Here is a 27392-nt window from a genome sequence, read left to right on the forward strand (position 1 = left end):
GTCTGATGCTCTAGCCATTTGGTACAGCTAATACAGGTAATACCTATTCCAAACATGTTTGATAACAGAAAACTAAAGGCCAGCAGATCTGAAGCCTGGTGGTCATTTGTCAACTTACCCAAAAAAACAAACACCAACAACTAATAGGCAAATCCTTCTGTGGTTGCCAGTAACCACAAGATTTCTGTTACAGTGCTGCTAACCACTATATGGCCAACAAGAATATGCTGGACTGGGGAGCTAGGGCTAAGTGGGAACCAACAGTTAAAATACCAGAACATAATACTGCAAATACTATTCTGTATAATATATTGTATTTTGATTTTTTTTTTGTACATAATTCCATGGAATGGATTTAGTGCATGAATCCATCAGTAGCAAAAGTAAGGTAAGGGTGGGGTGGGGCACGGAACAGCTGGTAGATGATAGGGGAGAGCCCCTACTGTCCCTTTATTGCTTTCAGTCACCAACTGATAATGTTTTTGCTTGCTGTGTAGTGCAGAGGTTGGCTCCTCTTACACATACTATGCATTGTTCTACAGAAACTGGAATCAGCTTCTAGAAATTTCCCATATGAATCCAACTCCCTGCTATCCTGTGACAAACATCATGTTCCTGAAGACACATAAAACTGCTAGCAGCACTGTTCTAAACATCCTGTACCGTTTCATTGAAAATCACAACCTTACTGTGGCTCTTCCAGTAACAAAGATGCATATATTTCACTATCCTCAGCCATTCAAAGCAGAGTATGTGGAAGGGTTCCCTAGCATTTGGCAAAAGTACAATATGATGTGTAATCATCTGAGGTTTGACCTCACAGAGGTAAGATTCATGCTGGGGAAAAAAGAAAAAAGAATGAACTTTTTTTTTTTAAAGTATTTTGATTCACAATTAGAGCACAATTAGAACCTATTTTTCACTGGATTTTATATTGGTTGCACAAGGTCCGAGGATGTATCACGCCTGACTACCCTCTTGGGTAACAGTCGCTCACGACTCTCATTACAGGCTTGTGCTGATTGAAGAGGAGTGAATACTGAGGACCTCCAATAATCTCTTAATAATAAGTCTTATTTTCAATTCAGCATTTGATTATATGTCATTTCCCAGTGGCAGATTATTCACAGGAAGTTTTTGCTATTTTGTATTTATTCACATTATTCTTCTTTTGTGCGTTATATTGCTTAAGGGAAATTTGAGTGCCAGTGTAAAAATGAGCCTTTTGCAGTTTAAAGGATAATTTTTCAGCAACATTTTGCAGTTTTGGATCAGGCCATTATTTTATCTCAGTTGTACTATGGAAATTTGCTTTATGCTTGTTTAAGTAAATGTAATTTGAGGAGGCTACAACTTATCCAGAATACGGCGGCTAAACTGATATAAGGTAAACATAAATATGAACATGTCACACCTTTACTGAGATCCCTTCACTGGCTTTCTGTTTACTAGAGGATCCAATTTAAATGTCCAACTGTAATTTTCAAAATCCTATATGGTATTTTTTCTCCTTTGGTTCCTGGCTCATTTAATTCACAAGAAATCTCTAATTCTAGAAGCTCTCAGAAATATAAACTTGGCTTTCCCACTGTTAAAGGAATAAAAACTATGGCCAATTTTTGTCAATCATTTTTTTTTTTATTCATAAAAGTTTGGAATGACCTTCCTTCTATAATTAGAGTTCTTTCTCATCCACCCACTTTTCATAAAGTACTGAAGACATATTTATTTCAGAAATTTACTAATGATCCTTCTTTTTCAAATAATCAATCATAAAAGATAAAATTCTGGTCTAACAGATATAGGGCCTCTTCTATCACACTGCGCTAGCAGTTTTTAGCACAGAGAGCAGTGCTGAATGGCCCTTGCTGCTCCCGACACTCATAGGAACTCTATGAGCATCGAGAGCAGTGCGGCTCACCGCGCTACAAACTGCTAGATCAGTTTGAAAGAAGATGCCCATAGTTCTGTTCTAATCTCCTGTATAATTTTATTAATATTTTGTTAACTGAGTCGAGCCTTCCTGTTGGGATGAATTGGTATAAAAATATCAAAGTTTAGATTAGATTATTATATTCTAAGAGCCCCTTTTATCAAGCTGCTCTAGAGATTTTTGGCATGAGCCAGGGCAGTAAATGCTCTGATGCTCAAAGAATTCCTATGAGTGTCAGAGCACTTACCTCGCCAGCCTGTGCTAAAATCCTCTAGTACAGCTTGATAAAAGTGTGTGTATGTGTGTGTGTGGGGGGGTGCAAGTTAGGAAACTTTAAAATGTTATTACTCGTGGTATTTTGGAATATGTGTTCTGAGCTGAGAAAGGAGGATATATTTTAAAGTCCCATTAAATTGGATTAAATTAATTAAATATGGATTCTTCCCTCCAAATGGAAGATGATTGGTTGCCCCTGCTATATTAGTATTTTATATAGTACGATTTATGTTTGTGCTTCAGAGAAATAAAATCTAAGATGCAAAGACTTAGAACGTTCAAGTAATAAAGACTCATGAAGAGTTTGAATGAGAAGACTCAGGGTAACATAAGTAAATATTTTGCACACAAAAAAATTTGGCTGTGTTAAACTGGTTTCCAGTGATGGTGTGGGAAGCAAAAAAACATATTAGTGGCAATTCCATAAATTGGTGCTGTAGGAACAAGTTATACATTATTCTTCCTTGTCCTTTACTTCACCCCCACAGTATTGTATGGTCTTATCTTTGTTCTGTGATTAATGTGTCTTTTCCGAGGACTGGCTCACCACAAAGACAGCTACATCCTGCTTTGAGAAATGCCAGTTTGCACGTATGCATGAGCCTCTGCTAAATAGCTACACCCCAGACAATGTATATAAGCCAAGAAAGAACGTAATAAACTTTAGTATGAGTTGGATACCTACTTTGTGTTGGTGTGTCTGATTCATGCTCCTGATATCAGTCTTTGTGTATCTCTGATAGAAGCCACCTAGACGAGTTAGCATCAGGGGGTCTTAAGAACATTCGCAAGGAAAACTCTCACTGGGAGTGTGAATTTTTCCTTTCAATTTGGGGGCTTCGTCCGGGATCGTGGGGTCACCCCCTCTGAGGTAAGGAATTTTCCTTATGGGCTCTGACCATACCACGATCCTATATTTAACGCGAATGCTAAACGGTTTACTTTTGTGTCAGGGACACGTTTGAATACTGCAGTATATACTTACCTCACTCTGTTCTGGGAACAGAGATGAGAAAACACGTCCGGGGGACGTGAGAAATAGATTTTTAGGAAAATAATAAGATCTAATTTATTCCCCGACTTCGTCCCGGCTTCTATCAGAACTGCATTCTCTTTTTTTTTTTCTCTGTCATTTCCCTCTTTGTTTTATTCTATCGTCTGTCCTTTTCTCAACTGATTAGGACTAAGTGGGAGTTGGTAAGCCCCACTAATCCTTGTGTTTACTCTCGGAGACCGTGGTAAGTGGTCTCATTTAATTATATTTACTTATTGTCTATTTTATGGGGGCCCATAAATCTAAAGAGTTTCCCAAACCCTTTGATGGTGAAACCTGTATGGATTATGTTGCACGATGTAGTGACACAGGGTCATATTTGGTAGTCCCCTGGGTGGACAATATAGCTGGATGGACAGAGGGCATAGGCAGTGTTAATCCTTTTCCCCGTACGGGAGACAATGACCCCTTTCATATGGACATGGTTAAGGGTCTATGCCTAAAAGACACAGAAGTGTGGCCCTGGTATGGACCCGACCCCAATTGGGACAAGGATTATATGGAAAAGGGAGGAATTCAGTGGTTAGAAATTGCACCGCACTGGTATGAGCGAAGCCGGGGACGATTAACGTCCAAAATGAGAAAGCAGGAAGCCGAACAATGTCATAGACTTGAAAGACAAAAATTTAAGTCCAACCCTACCCAAACGGGTCCTCCAGTGGGGAGGGTCCGACACACGGCTGGCTCCACTACCGTCCGTCCTCCTCCCTATGTCCCACGGGCGGCCGCCCAGACCAATACTCTATATCCGTCCCTTAACCAAGGGACTTTCTCAGATGAAGATGACCTTATTACGATTGCCGCCATTGCTGCCCAGCCCGATCCTCCCCCGGACCGCAAGGCTGAATCCTCAGAAAAAGTATCCCCAAAAGAGGAACACCAGCCTGACCCCGAGCATATACACCAAACTCCCCCCAGTCGTATACCGGTTGTCCATAAACCTGGGACCTCACGGTACGACCTCCGTCCACAGTTGCCCTTTATGACGGTAGGGGATATAGTCGTAAAAAAGGCGCTAGACCTGACCGAACTTGACAAGATTATCAAACATTGCCCCAAACCTATCAATGCCCCACAGGGCACGGTCACCTACTTAAAAAAGGCATGCAAGGGTCGATACTTTACCCAAGAGGATATGCGTTTGATTATAGACGGTGTCATCGGTACCCATACTAGTTGGAATTGGGACCATGTTAAAACAATTAGTCAAATCTCCGGCGATCGAGTTACCGCTGGGGAATATGTAATGAATAATCCCACTGAACTCGACAATATGTGGACGGAAATAACCGTCGAGATGACAGCCGTTTTTAAGGCGAAATCATCTCTCCCCATTGCAGTAGCGTGCAAACAAAAACCAACCGAAACCGTCACCGATTTTTGGAAACGGTTTATCGATTGTTGGAAAATGGAGGCTGGACTCAGCGTTCAGAACGCGGACTCCCTTATCATTTCCACCTTCATCTCTAATTTGACTGACAAACACGGTCTGCCAGTGAAACAACTTATTTCCTCTTGGACCTCCGATACGATTATCGAGTTCGAAAAACATCTCTTTGAAAAAGAGGCAGCCGGGTGCTTCGAGGTCAGAAAGCCCACTGTTGTTGCTTTCCAGGCCTCCAAGCCCCCGGCCTACAGGAGATCCCAAGGACCCACCCCCGGATACCGTAATCAAACCCCAGCCCGGAGGAATGGCAGGGATGAATGCTGTTTTAACTGTGGGAAAAGAGGCCACTGGGCTAGGGATTGCAGGGCACCCCCACGCCAACAAACCCCACGTCAACAAAAACCCCCCACCCATCACGACTATAATCATGCCGCCCCTGCTGATGGTTTCCGAATTCCACCCGAGGATCGCTCACAACCCCGTTTCCCCGTACAATGGGACCACCATCATAGTCGCTGATGTTGCCCTGAAGGACACACCCCGACTTTCACACAAATTACTGATGGCCATCTCGATCTCCCCTTTATTCTGCTCAAGGTCGGAACCCGTCTAGTCACTTTTATGGTAGACAGTGGAGCCACCTCGAGCGTAATAGGAGGAGACCTATACCGTGGCCCTCAGCGAAAGTCCACTCCTTCCATGGGAATTAATGGGGTTATTACCAAAACTTACAAGACCGATCCATTACCTGTCTCTGGTATCACCGGTCCCGTCCTGTTAGATCATTGTTTCTCACTGATCCCTGATTGCCCAGTCAACCTCCTCGGTCGGGACCTAATCATCGCCCTCGGCATCTCCATCCACACTAAGTCTCATGGCCTGGACATAACCTCAGACCTCGTCCAGATCGTATCCCCAGACCATTGTACCGCGCCAACTTATAGGTGGACGGCGACTGTTTTTCCCGTCTCACCCCCTCCACTCGAATTTTCAGAACTACCCCATGATCTCTGGTCATCTGGGGACTATGACACCGGATACATTGATTGCACTCCGTACAAAGCAACCCTCAAAGAGGGGGCATCCCCCGTTTACCAGAAACAATACCCCCTGTCTATGGAAAAGATAAAGGGGATTAAACCCATGGTTGAGGATTTTCTCCAACACGGCATCTTGCAACATACGGTATCTCCGTTTTGTACACCTATTAACCCCGTTGCCAAAGCTAATGGCCAAGTCCGCTTTGTGCAGGACTTGAGGGCCATTAATAATTTGATTGTACCCATAGCGCCTCTTGTACCAGATGTAAACACACTGCTTTCATCCATCCCTCATGCCGCGTCCTGTTTTTCGGTGATTGACCTGAAAAACGCCTTTTTCTCCATTCCAGTACATCAGGACACGAGACCTCTTTTTTCCTTTGTTTTTGAAGGGCAGCAACTGACCTGGACACGTATGCCGCAGGGCTTTGTTGATTCCCCCGTGGTCTTCAGCATAGTCCTGCAGGCTACACTGAAGTCCTGGAACCCCCGCCAGGGTTCCGTCCTTTTACAATATGTTGATGATCTTTTGTTGTGCAGCATGTCAAAGGAGGAGGGGGAAGTGGATGGTTTATCACTGTTACAATGGTTACATGAATGTGGACACAAGGTGTCGCTACAGAAGTTACAATGGTGTGCTGAAAGTGTTGAATATCTGGGTTTCGTCCTGTCCTGTGGCGAGAGGCGATTGAGCCCCTCACGGGTTAAATCCATTGCGGGCCTGGTCACCCCGCTTACCAAGAAGGACATGCTATCTTTCTTAGGTATGGTCAATTATTGTCGCCAATGGATACCCGATTGCTCCTATTATGACAACATTCTTAGGTCAGCCACCCTTCAGGACGAACCCGATCTTATCCGATGGAATACTGACATGTACAATGCATTTGATCAGTTGAAATGTTCTTTAATGAGAGGTCCTGCCTTGGGACTGCCTGATTATGCTAAGCCTTTTCACATGTTTGCCCGACAAAATTGTAAAACCATGGCGGGAGTTCTCGCTCAGGACCACGGTGGCAAATTGCGCCCCTGTGCCTTTTTTTCCAAGGTCATGCCCATCTCTGTCCAGGGAATGCCAAATTGTTTGCGCTCTTTAGCTGCTGCGGCCATGATGGTGGAGCTAGCAACCGTTGTTACCCTGGGACACGACACCGTTTTATATACCACACATAACGTTCTTTCCCTCCTCAAGGGTTTACATACCCAACACATGTCGGCCCAACGACTCTCAGGTTATGAGGTCATCCTCCTGTCCAACCCCTCCCTTCAGGTCAAGTACTCTTCTTGTACGACTGGACCTGCACCCATTCTCAATGCCCTCTTGGGCCTCAAATCCATTTCCGACGAAGTATCACCGCCCCATGACTGTCTAGACACTCTTCAGTATGACACCTCGCCTCGCCCTGACTTGAGCTCTACACCTCTCCCACAGGCACCCTCGGTTTTTGTCGACGGCTCCTGCTTTCGACCTAACGATCACACTTTTCTTACGGCTTATTCCATTGTTCAGTTGCCTGATATTGTCCTTGAATCTCAGTCCTTGCCAGTGCAGTCAGCTCAAGCAGCGGAACTGGTTGCCCTAACTCGGGCCTGCCAACTCTTTTGTGGACAAGCTGTCAACATTTACACTGATAGCAAGTACGCTTATGGGGTAGTTTGGGATCATGGACGCATTTGGCAAAGAAGGGGATTCGTTACCGCCGATGGTAAATCCATCTCCCATTCCACCCTTATACATGACCTCATGTCCGCTGTTCTTTTGCCCTCCGAGTTAGCTATACTACATTGTAGGGCCCATTCCAATAAGACTGATGATATTTCCAGAGGCAACGCCCTCGCTGACACCGTTGCCAAGGACACTGCTCGCTCATCCCTCCCTTCTCCCACTACACTGTTTCCTGTTATACCTCCCTCATGCCCAAATACCCACATGCTCGTCGAACTTCAGGCCCATGCCTCCTCGGAGGAATTGCAGGACTGGATCTACCCTGTAATGCAGAAGAATCCATCTACTGGATTAATCTGCAAAGAGGGGAAACCATGTATACCACAGAACAGCTCCCCGATTATTATTGAACAATTTCACGGTATAGGTCATAGCAGCATCAAACATACCACAGACGACATTTCAAAACACTTCTACATTACTAACTTGAAAATGTTGGTTCGAGAGTACATCTCCAGGTGTTTGATCTGTCTAAGGGCAAACCCCACCGACCTACACAAGGCCCCTCACCAACATCTCCAATACCCAACTACCCCGTTTACCCACCTGCAAATTGACTACACTCATATTCCCAAAGGACAAGGTAAACAAGAGTATGCACTGGTCATTGTAGATATGTTTTCACGATGGCCCGAAGTTTTCCCCACCAAATCTGAGGACGCTAAGACCACTGCAAGAATTATCACAAAAGATGTCATTCCAAGGTGGGGATGCCCTTTAGTTATTGAATCTGACCAGGGCCCGGCCTTCACCTCAAAACTCTGTAAGGAAATTGCAAAAATGCTGCAAATACAGTGGAAATTTCACATACCTTATCACCCACAATCCTCGGGGGTAGTAGAAAGAATGAACAGAACAATCAAAGATAAATTAAGGAAAGCCACTGCAGGTACGTTTGAAAGATGGAAGGAAGTATTGCCTTTTATACTTGCCGAGATCAGAATGACACCCCACAAACATTTGAAATTATCACCCTTTGAGATATTGATGGGTAGACCTTTTCCCACTCCTTGGACAAATCAGCCCATGATAGTACAGGAAGGTGACCTTGATTCAATTAGAGAAAGATATGTCAGGGACCTACTGAAAATTATGGGTGAAAATTCAGACAAAATTGCTCTCAAGTCTCTTTCTCCTCCACAGGAACCTACACACCCCTTCCAGACGGGAGACCTGGTGGTGATCCGACAACTGGGAAAGACTAAGAAACCTCAGGACCTTGCCTATGGTCCCCCTACTACGGTGATTGCAGTTACCAGGACAGCCGTGCTGACAGACGATTCCCCCGCGTGGATACATGCCAGCAGGATAAAGAAAGTCCCGCCCATTCCGGAACGAACAACAGAGGTACTAACGGGTGCAGACAGCACTGACCTCCAACAATCAGAAGAAGATGACATTTCTGATGTTGCGTTTCTGCACCAATCCTTGCCATATTAAGACCAGTTTACTGACATTCTTACATATCATGACTATTGTAAATATCAGGGCAGAAGTAGCCATCACCCGGGAAGGGGGGGGTACTACCTTTTGGTTTAACTCATCCAATACGCATGTGGCTACCTTCACTTTCGACTACTGTAATATAGTCTCCTGTCCCACCACCCACTGGCAATGTATCATGTATCGTAATCCTATATATATATGTGTAACTGATGACTATTGGGGACAGGAATGCAACTATTGGGGAGCTGTAGGGTGGAACACGGGAAATGATTGGGGATATAAACCTCAGAGTGCCTTAGACAGAAAGGATAAAAATGGTAGGTCACTCATTTCCAGAATGACCTTAACGGCACCCGGGACGTGTCAACCTAATGGGAAGACAGGTCACATTATGAAACTCATACTGAATATAGCAAGCCCCAGCGCCTCTGACGGGGGTGTATATGTGCTAGGATCGTACCATGAGCTAGGATTGTATATGACGGGAGGCACCGTGGGAGCTCTCGGTACATTTCACCTCAAGGACATGTATCACTCTGCTGAATGGGCAAAACTAAAGACACCCCTGCCCGACGTAAACCCCCTTAGACCACACATTCAGACTATCCATGACATGATAGCCATAGCTGACCCAACGTTTGAGGATACCTTTGCTGCTGAAACAGGAATGAGCAGCGTTAACCTTTGGCTCGAGTGGATGAGATACGCGGCACAATCCCACAATAAATCCAATTGTTATGTTTGCAGTGCAGCCAGGCCCCACCTGGGAACAGTGCCCCTCATCCTGCCTGACGATTCGGTTAGGTGCCTCCTCACTCTCTATACAAATTCCACTTTTAACGACACAAATAACACCCTTTGTGAAACTTGGAAAACACAATATCCCATTCTCACTAAAACCCCTAGACCAGGAGAAAATCTACAGGTCTACCCCGGGAATTATACCTGCTACAACGGCTCCACTACCGGAAGGAACTTGGGGAGCCTCGGCCCTACTTACTGTCACTCATATAGCGCCATATCCCACCAGTACCTACAAAATATGACCCAGTCCCTTGGGGACATTTATTGGATATGTGGAGACTTAAAAATTCGGTCCAAAATTACAGGTCAATGGAAAGGAGAATGCACCCTAGCTAAGGCTATAATGGGGATCCATATAGCTCCCAATCCTGAGAGTGATACCCCCGCCATTGCCCCGGCCCCTTCACACACCCGTACACGGAGGGAGCTCAAGGGAAATTTTGATCCACATGTCTACTTAGATGTCATTGGTGTCCCAAGAGGGGTCCCCGACGAATTTAAAGCTAGAGATCAGGTGGCTGCTGGGTTTGAAGCATTGATCCCCATTATCACTGTAAGTAAAAATGTTGATTGGATCAATTACATCTACTATAACCAACAACGCTTTGTTAACTATACCAGGGATGCATTACAGGGTTTGGCGGAGCAACTTCAGGCAGACTCCACGATGACTTTTCAGAACAGAATTGCCCTAGACATGTTGTTAGCAGAGAAAGGTGGAGTTTGTGCTGTTATTCCTAAAACTGACACCTGTTGCACCTATATTCCTGATAATACTGGTCCCAATGGGAAAACCACCCTAGCTATAAAGAAGCTTACTGATTTGTCCGAAGAGTTGAAGCGCAACTCAGGACTCACCAACCCCTGGGATCAGTATTTCGGCTGGTTAGGTAATTGGAAGCAGGCCCTTGTACAATTAGCAACCATGGTTATCATTTTCCTGCTCCTATTGTTTATATTATGTGGCTGTATCCTCCCTTTGATTCGCAAGTTATGTAGTAAGTCCATTACTCTGGAGGGGGCAATGTATGAACTCCCCTCCCCCAGCAATGATGATTATTCCTCATATCTCCTCTCATACAAACGCAAACAAAAGAAGCAAAAGAATCATATTATATGAATAAATGTGATTCTTAAGAGGGGATTGTAGGAACAAGTTATACATTATTCTTCCTTGTCCTTTACTTCACCCCCACAGTATTGTATGGTCTTATCTTTGTTCTGTGATTAATGTGTCTTTTCCGAGGACTGGCTCACCACAAAGACAGCTACATCCTGCTTTGAGAAATGCCAGTTTGCACGTATGCATGAGCCTCTGCTAAATAGCTACACCCCAGACAATGTATATAAGCCAAGAAAGAACGTAATAAACTTTAGTATGAGTTGGATACCTACTTTGTGTTGGTGTGTCTGATTCATGCTCCTGATATCAGTCTTTGTGTATCTCTGATAGAAGCCACCTAGACGAGTTAGCATCAGGGGGTCTTAAGAACATTCGCAAGGAAAACTCTCACTGGGAGTGTGAATTTTTCCTTTCAGGTGCCAAGATTTAAACACCACTGTATACTTAAAGCCATGTCTATAAGTGTCTTGGCAAAAAGATTCTCTTATAGAATATGAGCATAAGTCAGCATCCATAGCATCCCATAGATAAGTCTAAACTCACGGGTTGTGCCCATTGACCAGCAGATGGAGAAAGTAGTTTTTCATGATCCGCCCCCTGGAACATTCAGTATTTCTCTTCACCAGCAGATGAGGATGACACACATTGCAGTTCCTGGGCTATAAAGGCTTTTATTGGCTCCTGAACCATTGCTAGTGGGTTAAGTTATGCTAATCCCTTTGCAGTATATAGGATAAAGCCATATCTCCAGGAAGTTCAAAATAGCACCTTTGACTTTGTCATAAGAAGATGACAATTCAGGAGTTAATGCCCTACAGGCATCTAACACTTCTCCAGTGATGCAGTTAACCAATCTGAATGCCCACTGTTCCATCAACCATGGCAATATGCTAAATGTAGCAATGAAGTCTTCCGGAACATCAATGAAGTTCATTTTATTTAAAGTTGAAGTCCCACTATTCATGGCTTCTACCGGCACTTGTCCTGTGCCATTCACCATTGAAGTCCTCACAGATTGCACGTGGGGTTGCAGCAACTGTCCCATAGCCTGAATTTGTTTTTCATAAGGTCCAAAAATGGTTGCTGCAAGTGAATCCCCAACTCTATCATCTGCTTCATAACATTTGACGTCATCTCACTAGCAGATCTGAAATCAGGTCCAGTCGCACCGGCTCCTCCTGGTCTGGCCTCCATGGTAATCCGAATATCCTAGAAAGGAAAAAGAAAACACAGACACAAGTACCCCCTAACAAATATCAACTGAGAATTCCCAAGCATTGACTGCCCAAGCTCTGCCCCCAACCTGTCCAGGCTCTGCCCCCATAATAAAAATTGTAATGCAATTTCTTCCATTCATTTTTCATATATGCACAATATAATCTTATTAACAACACAAAATGGTAACCACAAAATTAAAATAAACAAAGCACACTGTAAACAGAGAATTTTAATTATCATTTATATTCTGTTTCTTTCAAAGAGGTCAAGGCAGATGACTTTAAAATATGTAATGTCACCCTCCGTATCCGCAGTTTCAGTATCCGCAGATTCAGTTATTTGCAATTTTGGGGAGGAAAAGAAAAGAAACACTGCATCCCGGACCTTACTGGTGGTCTAGCAGGCTTTTGGGGCAGGAGCAATCTTCCTACGCTCCTGCCCTGTGCAAATCACTCATACAAAATGGCTGGAGACTACGACGGGAACTCCCCACAGCCATTTTGTATGAGTGATCTGCATGGGGCAGGAGTGTAGGAAGATCGCTCCTGCCCTGAAAGCCCGCTAGACCACCAGGTAAGGTCCAGGATGCTGGGGGAAGGCGGGGAGTGGGTCAGAGCCGGCCCAAATGTTATTCACAAATTTTCAATATTCCCAGGCCAGCTCTGCCCCTAACCCCCACAAATATTGAAGGAGAAGTGTAGTGCAAAATATAGACAGCAGATATAAATTCTCAAAACTGGCACATTTAAATCACTATATTGAAAATAAAATCATTTTCCCTACATTTTTTGTCTGGTATTTTATTTTTCTAATCATCTTTTCCCAGTCTCTGATTGCACTTCCTTCTGTCTGTGCTCTAAACTGTGTTTCCAGGGCCCTCTCATCCATTTGCTATTTTTCTCTCCTTCTTCACTTTCTGCCTTACATTCATATAGCGACACTAGAAAAGGTTCAAAGAAGAGCGACCAAGGTGATTAAGGTGATGGAACATCTTTCGTATGAGAAAAGACTAAAAAGGTTAGAGCTCTTCAGCTTGAAAAGAGACGATTGAGGGAAGATATGATTAAAGTCTACAAAATCCTGAGTGGAGTAGAATCGGTACAAGTGGATCGATTTTTTTACTCCATCAAAAATTATAAGGACTAGGGGACACTTGATGAAGTTACAGGGAAATACTTTTAGAACCAATAGGAGGAAATATTTTTTCACTCAGAGAATAGTTAAGCTCTGGAACGCATTGCCAGAGGTTGTAATAGGAACGGATAGCATAGCTGGTTGAAAGTAAGGTTTGGACAGCATAGCTGGTTGAAAGTAAGGTTTGGACAATTTCCTGGAAGAAAAGTCCTTAGTCTGTTATTGAGAAAGGCATGGGGGAAGCCACTGCTTGCCCTGGATAGGTAGCATAGAATGTTGCTACTCTTTGGGTTTTTGCCAGGTACTGGTGACCTGGATTGGCCACTGTGAGGATGGGCAACTGGGCTTGATAAATCATTGGTCTATTATGTTCTTATCTTTGACTTAAAATTTTAACATTCAAATTTATTCCATTTTTATTTATTTATTTAATTCATTTTCTATCCTGTTGTCCCAAAAGAGCTAAAAATGGGTTACAGGTTAAACACACATAATTTCAGTACAAGTTTACAAGGTTTTTATCCTAATCTGATACATACTAGGGGTCTAATGTACTGAAAACCTTGCACTGTAAGGATAACTATGGTAAATTGTAACCGGTTGTTATGCCCAGGGAGTAAATGGACTCAGCATAATACATGACATGTCTCCTCAAGTCTGCTTATCTGACCTCTTTGTCCTGAGTGTTACCTTGACAACACCAAAAGGATGGCCTCTGTAACACCTTCTTGATAGCATCAAAGAGACAGTGTAACACCTATCCTGACTTCCTTTATTTGAGTGACAACTGGATAGCATCAAAGAGACAATAAACTGCAACACCTCCTTGCTTATTTGAGATCCTGACCTCTTTGATCTCCACAGGACAGTAAGACCAGATGGTCTCTACAATAACCTTGCTTATCTGAGATCTGACCTCCTAGATCTCAAAAGGACAGCTGAGCTAACATCCTGACCTCATTGATCTTCAAAGGACAGTAAAACCAGATGATCATCAGTAAAGACAGATGGGAAACTACATCAAAAAGAAAGGGACAGTGACAAGTATCTGCTATCTTGACCTTTTGACCTAGGAGTTGCCAAAACAGATAACAAAAGACCAGAACCGGCTGTCTTACTAAAAGGGCAGCAGTTTTTCTCTATAAAAGAGACGAACTCAGCCCATAGAAAAGGAATCCAGTTTCGTTGCAACAAAGGGACAGCCCGGTTCGGTTCTCCTCTCCTATCAATCGCTGCGGATTCCCGATTGTGAGGGATGGTGATGTCCGGAAATATGGTGATGTTATTCTATTTTTATATTTATCTATGCATGTAATAAAGTGTTATTGTTTAGGCTTTATATAGTCTGTGTGCTTTTCTGAGTGTCACTGATCATCCCACTTGACAGAAATAAGTGGCGGAACAAATTGGTACCAGAAGTGGGGTTGATCGAATGTCATCAGAAAAGCTAACTAGAAAACAAGGGGTGGAGGAGCAGGCTCCCAATCCCTCCATTCCGAATGGGAATGACAGTATTGGTAAATTAATGGTCACTGAATGGTCTGTAGAAGCAGGATTAAGTGAATCCTGTACTTTTGGAAGTGGGGATCCACATGAATTATGTGCCTCCTTACAAAAGGTGAAAATCTCAAAAGGAGAAGAGCAAAAAGGAATTTCTAGACAAGGAAGGATGATTTTGTCAGACTGGAGAAATTTGCATGAAGCTAAACAGGAATTACAATTGAAATTAGAAGAGCTGGAAAAGAAAAGGTATAATCAACAGCATGCCATTACAATGCTACAATGTCAGAATAAGTTGTTAATGGATAAGGTAGAAACCTATCAAAATGTAACAGAAAAGTCAGTTATGCGAAATGCACGATATAAATACAAGAAACAGAGGTGGAAAGTGAGTTACAGAAAAGTTAAAACCTTAATTTATCATCTACTGGATGATTGGAATCCAAACAAATGAGATGGGAATATTTGGGATTCCAATTCTAATAACAGTGAGGAGGATATATGTGTTGAAGAAGAGCAGGCAGAAAGTTTAGAAGCAAAGCCTGTGAGGAAACAAAGGTTACAGGGAAATCTGCAAACAGGAGAAAATCTAACTAGAAATAATGTTAGGGAGAATGTTACTCCACATGAAATCATGGATACCATGGCACGCTTTACACAGCAGCCTGGGGAACCACTAATACAATAGGTAATTCGGGTGCAGGAGCTGGGCGCAGCCGGGATTATGTGGGATACCACAGATGCCCCTAAATTTGTTCAAATTATTCAAGAAGTAGCAGTACAAAATGCGTTACGGGAGGATCCTTATCCTGCAAAAAAAAAAAAAAAAAAATGCCCAAAGGTCTTTATTAGAGATAATTAGTAGGGGTGTCACGAAGCGATATCCACTTGAATCTGATTGGCCCTCAAATGATAAAATTTGGTATACATTAAAAGATGCTCAAATGAGAATTAAGAAGGAGACTATGAAGGTAGCCTTAGTAATAGGTCACGCTGACACAAATATGATATTACCTTTTACAGTGTCCATTAGAAATAAAATTATTAAGTAGGCTGCACCGGCATACACACAGGTAATGATACCTTTGTTGATCAATCAAATAGACAGGACTATTTTGGAAGCCTTAGAAGCGGTCCGACAGTTAGGAGATCGGGGGGACTGGGGACCTCAAAATACTTTTGATAAAAAGAGAAAAGGACCATCCAATTCAAACAGGGCTAATCAGGTGTCTCGGAGGAATATGTTTTTGGCATTAATAAAAGATGGGGTAAAGAGGGAAGACATAGATGGGAAAGATACAGGGACTTTATGGAAAATGTACAAAAGTAGAGGATTAGGAAAGAAATCTATGTCTCAAGCCCAAGTAAGCAAGAGTGAGGATATGCCAGTGCCAACTGCTCCTCCTGAGGAAACTGCTTCCACTCTTTATCCTGATCTAAAAGGGTGGAAGTGGTGGGAGGATCAATGATGTGAATGCCAAACCTCAGTGTCTGCCTGTAGAGATAAATATTTAGTGGAAATCTGGGGAGCAAAAGGTACAAGCTGTAGTGGACACTGGGGTGTAGGAATATAAATATCAGGATTGGGGGGAAAATTATACAAGCAGGAAGAAAAAAAAATTTTTTTTTTACAAATTTTAAAATTGGACAATTACCAATTTGGGAATATACTGTATTAATCTATGGGATTCCTTAAAATATAATAGGGCTAGATATCCTATAAGGGTTAACATTACAGCTTAAACATGAACCAATGCTTTTTTACTATTCCTATAGTGGAGCAATGTCCAGAACAATTTGCATTCACTTGGCAAGGGAGGCAATATACATATACCAGACTACCACAAAAATACTTACATAGTCCCACTTTCTATCACAAGATTACAGCAGAAAGTGGGCAAAAGGATGCCGAGAGGTGATAGAGAAAGCTAAACTTCCCTTCTCCCCAAAGTAAAAAACAGACTTGGGCCTTTTTGGATTTTGGAGGCAACATATTTCACATCTGGGGTAACATATGGGGTAGGTTGGACAATAAAAAAGTAGAAATATTGCTAAGTGACCTTTATAATGAATAAAGTTTTGTTAGATAGTATAAGGCAGTTGCACTCCAAGTAATTTTGCAAATGTGTCTTTTACCTCAAACACTAACATTGTGAACCACTGTACCTGCACGTAAACCTCTCTTGTATATTTTATAGATTAATACTTCCCTGCTTGCATTCTCTTACGATTGTGTGACAGAGCTTTGAAATGGAAGAAAAATAGAAAAGAAGACCAGTAAAACTATATGGAGCAATTAACTTAAGTTTCTATCTCTCTTTCTTTTAGAAGTTTAGTATCCAGACATGGTCAGGAGAACCAATCTCACTGTGCCATCTTTAAAATATGTCCAGCACTGTGACCTGATAGTGGGAATCCAATGGATACCACATTTGTTTGTGACTCTAGTGTGCTTATTTACAGATTAAATTCAACCCTGAATCAATACCGATGGAAGAAAGCATGCCGGAGCTCTGTATTTGTCTGTTTCTGTTATGTGTTGTCTGTTTTAGCTTATGGGGTACCCCAACATTGCACATTGGCCATTTCCAGAGTTTATTCCACCCCTTCTATTAGTCCAAATGGTACCATTTCCCTTTCCAAAAAAGATTCCCCCACTTACAAGAAAGTATCTTATGAAAACCATGCTCACAATGATTTTATGCTATGGCTCACAGGTAATCGAGGCCAGCAGCGTGCCAGATTTTAAGAATAAATGGGACGCCCATGTGGGATCCCTACGTGGTCAGGGCAAAACATCGGCTAATCTTAAGGGGAGGGTCTATAGAGTGGGCAGACTTGATGGGCCTTGGCCCTTTTCTGCCGTCATCTTTCTATGTTTCTATGTTTCTATACAGCCCAATGATAATTTAGTTAGGGGTTATATTATAAAAGGATATCTGAAGAGAAAAATTAGAAAGCTTTATACCTGGTAAAATGGTGTTCATTGGTATTTGATAGTTGCTAAATAAAATAAAAAGTGGTCTATCTTTATTTAACTTACCAGGTATAAACAGTGCAGTGCACATCTCTGACATAAGTTATTTTGGTATCACATTCTGTACGTGTGTATGGTCTCTCTTAAATGACATAATAATTAGGTCCAGCACATAAAAAGGTGTATTTTCTGAATGTCCTACAGAATACCTTTAAGTGCATTAGTGTTGTTTCTCTTATCTCACACAAATACTACCTTACACACAAGTATGGTGTCAAATGTTATCACATTCTGTACGTGTGTATGGTCTCTCTTAAATGACATAATAATTATGTCCAGCACATAAAAAGGTGTATTTTCTGAATGTCCTACAGAATACCTTTAAATGCATTAGTGTTGTTTCTCTCATCTCACACAAATACTACTTTACACACAAGTATTGTGTCACATGCTATCACCTTCTGTACATAAAGTGGTTTTTCTCCTTTTTCTCTTATCTTCTCTTTTACCACTAGGGGTGTTTATTGTAACTAAAGCATTGAAGCTAAACAGTCATGATGAAATATTTTCCTTGGAAAATCACGTACTGGGAAATGTTATTCCATATAGACTTTCATCCTTTTGTGATAAAATTGGTCAGCTCTGCTCTCTCATTCTGATGATTTGGCTAACATGCTGGGTTAAGAGAAAATTTCACCAGATCGAGAAGATGATGACACGCAACCAGACATACAGTGCTGTGCCATGATGCTATTATGGGGCACCGACTTGAGAATAGAAGTGAGCCTATATCCTGCTGCTTCACATTAGGGCTGGTCTCTGGGGGTGGTGCACTGGAATCTTACGTGAGTGAAGGCATGTGAGTGGCATAGCAAGCCTATTGAAACTGGAGCATAGCCAGACCCTAACCAAAGCTACTAAGAAAAACGGGATACCAGATAACTGCGGTGATCGATGGTGAATATGAAGCTACCCTAAATGTATGCCATGAGTAAGAGCACAAATATAATATTAATAAGATTATTAATTTTCATGATTCCCGATACGTGATACTTTCAAGTGAAAGGCCTAATTAGCAAGAAATATTAGAGACTGCAAACATACCAGTTGAGAACATAAGGAAATAATTTAACCTGAGGTATAGTAAATACTGGCTGGCAAACAAGCATATTTTGGCTCCAGAGAAGCAGAGGTATTTAGATGGAAAGGTGAATGGGTGCCAAATACTGTACATAATCATGAACTAACCCTAAGATATGACATGTTGTTAATCATACAGCAATATACTTTAGATAGTAATATTTCTTCAGCCTTACCGTGGACTATTTGTGAGATTCGTGTTTTGTCTTTTATACAACAAAGAATTAACTTTATCCAGCAGTTACAATTATGAAATACCTCATTGATTTTTGTATTATTTAATAAATCCACGCCCTTAGATAGAATATGGTGGAATTTTTGATATAAAACAATGTTCTGATTTCTCATGTGAAGGGTTGCTTACGTTATTTGATGTAAGGAACTCTACAATAATGTGGCCTTTCACTGTGATGCCTTTGCTACTATGGGCAACAAACAGATGAACAAAACAAAACAGCAATGTAACCTTACTTTGCTACGGAAATACTAACTTGCATTCTGTGGCAGATCATATTGACTAGAGGCAGTGCTATGGCACAAAAGGTGTTTCTTCATTTCTTACTCTATAATTTTGTTTAGCTAACATTTCTTAATGGTGGGTTTACCTATTGTTTATACAAACGATTGTGTATACAAACGGACACCCTCTCCCTTTATTAGGAGGACTTTTTATGGGAGCAGACTTAAGGATCCAAGGGTGGAATGTTATGCCCAGGGAGTAAATGGACTCAGCATAATACGTGACATGTCTCCTCAAGTCTGCTTATCTGACCTCTTTGTCCTGAGTGTTACCTTGACAACACCAAAAGGATGGCCTCTGTAACACCTTCTTGATAGCATCAAAGAGACAGTGTAACACCTATCCTGACTTCCTTTATTTGAGTGACAACTGGATAGCATCAAAGAGACAATAAACTGCAACACCTCCTTGCTTATTTGAGATCCTGACCTCTTTGATCTCCACAGGACAGTAAGACCAGATGGTCTCTACAATAACCTTGCTTATCTGAGATCTGACCTCCTAGATCTCAAAAGGACAGCTGAGCTAACATCCTGACCTCATTGACCTTCAAAGGACAGTAAAACCAGATGATCATCAGTAAAGACAGATGGGAAACTACATCAAAAAGAAAGGGACAGTGACAAGTATCTGCTATCTTGACCTTTTTGACCTAGGAGTTGCCAAAACAGATAACAAAAGACCAGAACCGGCTGTCTTACTAAAAGGGCAGCAGTTTTTCTCTATAAAAGAGACGAACTCAGCCCATAGAAAAGGAATCCAGTTTCGTTGCAACAAAGGGACAGCCCGGTTCGGTTCTCCTCTCCTATCAATCGCTGCGGATTCCTGATTGTGAGGGATGGTGATGTCCGGAAATACGGTGATGTTATTCTATTTTTATATTTATCTATGTATGTAATAAAGTGTTATTGTTTAGGCTTTATATAGTCTGTGTGCTTTTCTGAGTGTCACTGATCATCCCACTTGACAGAAATAAGTGGCGGAACACCGGTAAACTGTATATTATGCATATTAACAAGTTTTATCCTAATATGACACACAGATAGTTTACATGTTAGATTTGCCATAGTTACAGTGCAAGATTTTACAGTACAAGTTTTCTTTACATGACACTACTGGTTCTTTTATCAATATACACTTCTTTGTAGTCCATCGGTCAAGGGCAGGGGTTTAGGTGAAGCGGTATGTTTTTATTGGTTTTCTAAAGCTGAGGAGTTCTTCAAGGGATCTGATCTATAGGGGTAGTCAATTCTGCTTTCTTTTCAAAACCTTTCTACTTTTCTATGTCTTACCTTCCCTGTCCATCTATCCATGTGCACCATTCCCTCCCTCTTTCTTCTCCCCTATTCTCATCTATCCATAAGAAGCATTTCTTCTGTCTCTCTTCCCTTCCACACCCATCACTGTGCACCATCGCCTCCCTCTCTCTTCCTCTCATGTGGTCCGACATCTCTGTCTTCCCCCTTCCCCACTCCTATAGTCTGGCATCTTTCTCCTCCTTCCCAAAGCCTGGCATCTCTATCCTCTCCCATGGTCTGGCATCTCTCTCTCCTTCCCATGGTCCAACATCTTCCCTTCTCCTCTTCCCGTGGTCTGGTATTTCTCTCCTCTCCTTCCCACAGCTTGGTATCTCTTTCCTCTCCCATGGTCTTGCATCTCTCTTTCCTTCTCCTCCTTCCCAAAGTCTGGCATCTCTCTCCTCTCCCATGGTCTAGCATCTCTCTCTCATTCCCTCCCACTTCCCATGGTCTAACATCTTTCTCCTTCTCTTCTCCCCTTCCCACAGTCTGGAATCTCTCTCCTCTCCTTCTTGCAGTCTGGTATATCTAGCTCCCCTTCTTTCCTTCCATTCCCTAGTCTGACATCTCTCTCCTTCCCCTTCCAGTGGTATGATACAAGAACATAAGAACATAAGAAATGCCTCCGCTGGGTCACACCTGAGGTCCATAGCGCCCAGCAGTCCGCTCACGCGGTGGCCCAACAGGTCCAGGATCTGTGCAGTAAACCTCTATCTATACCCCTCTATCCCCTTTTCCATCAGGAATTTGTCCAATCCTTTCTTAAACCCCAGTACCGTACTCTGCCCTATAACGTCCTCTGGAAGCGCATTCCAGGTGTCCACCACACGTTGTGTAAAGAAGAACTTCATAGCATTCGTTTTGAATCTGTCCCCTTTCAACTTTTCCGAATGCCCTCTTGTTTTTTTATTTTCTGAAAGTTTGAAGAATCTGTCCCTCTCTACTCTCTCTATGCCCTTCATGATCTTGTAAGTCTCTATCATATCCCCTCTAAGTCTTCTCTTCTCCAGGGAAAAGAGTCCCAGTTTTTCCAATCTCTCAGCGAATGAAAGGCTTTCCATCCCCTTAATCAGTTGTGTCGCTCTCCTCTGAACTCTCTCGAGTAACGCCATATCCTTCTTAAGGTACGGTGACCAATACTGGACGCAGTACTCAAGATGCGGACGCACCATTGCCCGGTACATTGGCAGGATAACTTCTTTCGTTCTGGTTGTAATACCCTTCTTGATTATACCTAGAATTCTATTCGCTCTCTTAGCGGCCGCTGCGCATTGTGCCGTCGGCTTCATTGTCATGTCCACCATTACCCCCAAGTCCCTTTCTTGGGTACTCTCAGTCAATAACATCCCTCCCATCGTACCTCGGGTTTCTGCTTCCCACATGCAATACTTTACACTTCTCAACACTGAACTTCATCTGCCATCTCTCTGCCTATTCCCCTTGTTTGTCCATGTCCCTTTGCAATTCTTCGCAGTCCTCCTTTGTCCGAGCTCCACTAAATAGTTTGGTGTCGTCCGCAAATTTTATTATCTCACATTTCGTCCCTGTTTCTAGATCATTTATGAATATGTTAAAAAGCAGAGGCCCGAGCACCGAGCCCTGCGGAACACCACTTGTGACCTTTCTCCAGTCTGAGTAGTGGCCCTTCACCCCTACCCTCTGTTTCCTACCCTCTAACCAGTTTCTGATCCATCTATGCACATCTCCGTCCACCCCATGGTTCCTCAGTTTCCGGAGTAGATGTTCATGAGGCACCTTGTCAAAGGCTTTCTGGAAATCTAGGTATATGATGTCTATGGGGTCTCCTCTGTCCATCTGTTTGTTAATTCCCTCGAAGAAGTGCAATAAGTTAGTCAGGCAGGATCTCCCCCTGCAGAAACCATGGTGGCTGGATATCAGAAGTTCGTTTTTTTTCAAAATGTTCATCAATGTTTTCTTTCATCAGTGCTTCCGCCATTTTCCCCGGAACCAAGGTCAGACTCACCGGTCTGTAGTTTCCCGGGTCACCTCTTGATCCCTTTTTAAAGATGGGCATAACATTGGCTATCTTCCAATCATCCGGGATCACACCTGTTTTCAGAGATAGGTTGCAAATTTGCTGTAGTAGTTCCGCTATTTCCTCCTTTAGTTCCTTCAGAACCCTTGGATGGATTCCATCCGGACCCGGTGATTTGTCAGTTTTTAGTTTTTCTATCTGCCTGCACACATCATCAAGGCTCACTTCCATGGATGTTAACTTTTGTGCTTGATTTCCATTGAAGATTTGTTCAGGTTCCGGTATGTTGGTTGTGTCTTCGCTTATAAATACAGACGACGGAGTCACGTGATGTGCTGAGCCGGGCAAGACGTGTTTTGCTCGAACTCCGGGGCCCTGGGTCCCCCTGCACCCGTTTGCTACTGGATTTAAACATTTTTGGATGTGACATATCTTTGCGGTGCATGGAACGTTATCTTCAGTCGAGCAGCCCTACTATGAGCGGAAAATCTAGCCGCGTTACCAAGGATCGGGAGGTGCGAGCCTCGCGTGCTGACTCCAAGATGGCGGTGGTGGCTAAGACGTGTTCCGCGCTCCCACTTTCTGCGGCTCATATAGAGGCATTGTCGGTTTCTGTGGTGCGGGTGTTGGATGCCCGATTCAACCAGCTTTCCTCTCAGCTAGCCTCGCTCGAGTCTACCATCACCAGATGCACCGGGGAGCTGGAGCACCGCGTTGCCCATGTGGAGGACGCTCACGATGCCTCGGCAGCGGAACTCTCCTCCTTAAAAAATTTACTTCGACGCCAGGAAGAAAAGCTTGAAGATTTAGAAAACCGCTCCAGATGTGATAATTTGCGTCTCATTGGGCTGCCTGAGACGGTCTCTGATGCCAGCTTACTTACCACCTTGGAGTCCTGGCTACAGTCTGAGTTGCCGCTCCCTGCTGGGATGGGGCCCTTCCAATTGGAGCGTGCTCACCGCCTGGGTCGGCGGACCGACGACCATACCCGGGCGCGGGTAACTATCTTTAAAGTTTTAAATTCTGCGCATAAGGCTGAACTGATGTGCCACTACAGGAAAAAGAGAAACACGCTTGCATTCGACAGGGCTACAGTCCGCTTATTCCAGGACTACACCCCTGTGCTGCAGGACCGGCGTCGTCGGTTTTCCAGGGTCTGCTCAGCCCTCTTTGAACGTGAACATTGGTTCCAGCTTTCCTATCCTGCCACCCTGAGGATTTGGACGACCGCCGGCTGGAAGAGCTATGCTACCGCACAGGAAGCGCAGGCCTACTTGGATGCCCTACCCGGGGAATCTGGCCCATCATCGGCCCCTTGAGATTCTGGGAGTCCTGGTGATGGTTTCTGTTTGCCTTGGTTCCTTTCCTGTGGTTCCTTGGGGCTTGTTTCCTGGATGGGACCTTTGTTGCAGTCCTGCCTGTGGTTTGGCCTCTGACATTCCTGTACTGTGTCCTCCTTCCCTGGAGTGTTGGGGCAGTGAGCCTGTGCTTTGGGCCATCCTGGATGCTGAGCCGGGCAGGCAGTTTTAGACTCACCTGCAGTCCTGCCTGAGGTTTGGCCTCTGACATTCCTGTACTGTGTCCTCCTTCCCCGGAGTGCTGGGGCAGTGAGCCTGTGCTTTGGGCCATCCTGGATGCTGAGCCGGGCAGGCAGTTTTAGACTCACCTGGGCCTGCCGGTGGACTTTGTGTGCCTCCCATGCATTGTTTGTCTCCTGTGGACTCCCTTGAAGGGGTTTGTGGTCTGTTTGGGGGATTGTTACTGTTGGAGAGGTTGGTGGTGTATCCTAGCTTCTTTGCACGCCCTTCCGGCGCTTTGCTTTTTGTTTGCTGTTTGCACTCAGTTTTAGTCCCTTATCCTCCTTTTTTCATGGCTGTGCAGTGCTTGTATTGAGTCTGTGATATCCCCCTTTATGCGCTGCCTTCCGGTTTTGGGCGTTTTTGATGTTCTGCTGGGGAGATCCGACTTCTGGAGGATCCTGTTGCCTGTTTTGGATGTTTGTGGAGTGTATGGGGGATTTGCTTGGGGTTAGGGATTTACATGGGGTATCTTCATTTTCTGCGAGTCCTGTATCTTGTGGGAATGGGGTTTTCCATCTTTTATATTAATGTTTTTAGTCTGGGATTGGCATTGTTTGATTGATTTTTTGGGTGTGCGTATGATTGCTGGAGGGGAGGGTGGGGTTTTGGGGTATCATTCTGACTGGTTCCCTTTTGAGGGCTGCTTGGGCCTTATTACCTTGGCCTTCCCTTTTTCTTCTTCCTGCTCCTGTGGAAGAGGACTGGTGTGCTGTTTGTACTGTTGGGTTGTTGTTAGTGTGTATGTGGGGATTTTGCTCTGCACTGCTCTGTGGGGTGGGGGGGATCGGGGGCCCTGTTGCCATCTTTGTGTGACTCTCTCTCACTCCATGTCCGTTGACTGGGGTGTGTGTTCATAGTGGGATTTTTGGGGGATTTTGGGGGGTCTAGGGAGGGTGGGAGGGGAGGAGGTTTGGGATGGGGAGGGTTGGATTGTTGGGGGTGGGGGGTCCTCCTTACCCTGGGATATTTTGTTTGTTTTCTGCTTCATTTACTGATGTCTTTTTCTCAATTGCTGCAGTTGGACTGGGATCTCTGCTCTGGGGGGTGGCTGGGCCCCTGGGGTGGTTTGCTTTACTATTTGCTGCTCTTTTTCCGATTCTTTTCTTCTGATTTCCTAACCTGAGTACCCCTTTTAGATTTACTTCTTGGAATGTTGGAGGCATCACGTCCCTGGTGAAGCGATCTAAAATTCTGGCTGCCTTGCAGTGTGGTCGTTCGGATATTGCCTGTCTACAGGAGACTCACCTGACTGATGCGGAACATCTTAAGTTGCGTCATTCTTGGGTGGGGGAGGTCTATTTCGCTTCTTCCCAGGGCCGCCATGGTGGCGTAGCAGTGTTGGTTCGGAAGTCTTCTCCTATTGGGGTGCAAGTTCTCGATAAGGCACCTGATGGCAGATCTCTGCTTTTACGCCTCACCTTGGGTATCAGTTCTTATCTCCTTTTACTGGTCTATGGCCCCAATTTGGGGGAGTTGGCCTTCCTGCAACGCTTGCTTACACTTTGTTCTAACTTTCCTGGGGATCCCCTTCTTCTCATGGGTGATTTTAATTTGGTTATGAACCCTGCTTTGGATAAATCTGGATCACTTGTTTCTTCTTTAGGTTCCAAGGGTCGTCTCCTTTCTGACTTTTGTGATACTCTTTCCATAGTGGACCCTTGGCGTCTTCTTCACCCTGAAGTCCGTGACTATACTCATCTTTCTCGTGCTCATGGCACTTGGTCTTGTTTGAATTATATTTTCTTGTCCTCATCTCTGTTTCCTTCTGTTCAGTTAGCCGAGATTGGTCCGCTGTCCATCTCTGATCATGCTCCGATTTGGGTGGATGTTATTCTGGACGCCACGTATCGTCATCTTTCGTTCTGGCGGTTTCCTTTTTATCTTGCCCAGGATGAGGAATTTCGGACCTTTCTACAGACTCAGTGGGATGACTATTCTACCAATAATGCTTCCCACAAGGATGATCCTATCTTGTTTTGGGAGGCTGGGAAGGCGGTGATCCGGGGACAAATTATCTCTTTCTTGTGTGCTCGTAACAAGCGCATTAATCAGGGAATAATTACTCTGGAACGGGCCTTGCGTTTGGCGAGACGGTCCTTTTCTCTCCACCCTTCACGGGAGACTCGGGAATGCTATCTCTCTACTCAGGTGGCTTTGAACTCGCTTCTCCATTCTCGTTCCCAAAAATGTAAAGCCTTTTATAAACACCGTTTTCTTCGTTATGGGAACAAGCCTGGTCGTCTTATGGCCCGTTTAGTTAAAGCTACGACTGGTAAGAGGCCGATTTTATCTCTTCGGACTCGGAGTGGTGGGGTGGTGTACACAACATCTGATATCTCTGGGGTCCTCTTTGATTTCTTTCGCCGGCTCTATGATGCTCTGGACGCTGTCTCTCTGGAAATGATGACGGACTATCTTCATTCTTCTGGTCTACCTTGTTTACCCGCGGAAGTGGTGTCTTCTCTTAATAGTCCATTTCGGGCGGTTGAATTGGAGTCCGCTATTAAAGCACTTCACTCTGATCAGGCTCTGGGCCCGGATGGGTTCTCCGGTGACTTTTACCGGCTTCTTTCCCCTACTCTTTTCAGACCTTTGCTGGCGTATTTTAATGCCGCTATTACTCAGGGTTCCTTTCCGCGTTTTGCAAATGAGGCCCTCATTACTTTACTATTGAAGCCTGGGAAGGAGGCTGACCTACCCGGGTCTTATCGCCCCATCTCTTTGATAAATGTGGACCTGAAACTCCTTGCTCATATGTTGGCTGACCGTCTGGCTCCTCATCTACCGCAGCTTATACATGATCAAGTTGGGTTTGTTCGGGGTCATCAGTCAGTACGCAAGGTCCTTCTTGCTCTTGCTCAGTGTCACTCTCACCAGATCCCAACTCTTTTTGTAAGCTTGGTTGCCTCTAAGGCGTTTGATAGCATTTCTTGGTCCTTCTTATTCCGTACCCTGGAACATGTTGGGTTGGGAGGGTTCTATTTGGAAGCCATGCGTTCCCTCTATTCTAATCCACAGGCCTCTCTGCTAGTCAATGGGACCCGTTCGGACTCTTTTCCTATTCTTCATGGCACCCGGCAGGGTTGCCCTCTTTCCCCCCTTGTTTCTTCTTTCTCTGGAATCCTTATTGTGTACTCTTCGGGGGTGCGCGCAGGTCTGTGGTCTTTTGATTGGTGACTTTGAGCTCAAGACTCTGGCTTATGCGGACGACATGTTCTTGATTCTTGCCCGGCCTGCAGA

At 44.0% G+C, this 27392-nt stretch overlaps 1 protein-coding gene across 1 annotated transcript in view; it reads left to right on the top strand.

The window, feature by feature from the left end:
* Positions 1–362: 362 nt before the first annotated feature.
* Positions 363–27392, top strand: part of LOC117366424 (galactose-3-O-sulfotransferase 2-like) — a 41849-nt gene continuing 14819 nt past the window's right edge. Inside the window, 2 exon segments of the mRNA XM_033957763.1 lie at positions 363–388; positions 498–825. Of these exon segments, the coding sequence (XP_033813654.1) occupies positions 363–388; positions 498–825 (354 nt within the window).

This window comes from Geotrypetes seraphini, chromosome 9 (assembly GCF_902459505.1).
Source record: "Geotrypetes seraphini chromosome 9, aGeoSer1.1, whole genome shotgun sequence".
NCBI lineage: Eukaryota > Metazoa > Chordata > Amphibia > Gymnophiona > Dermophiidae > Geotrypetes > Geotrypetes seraphini.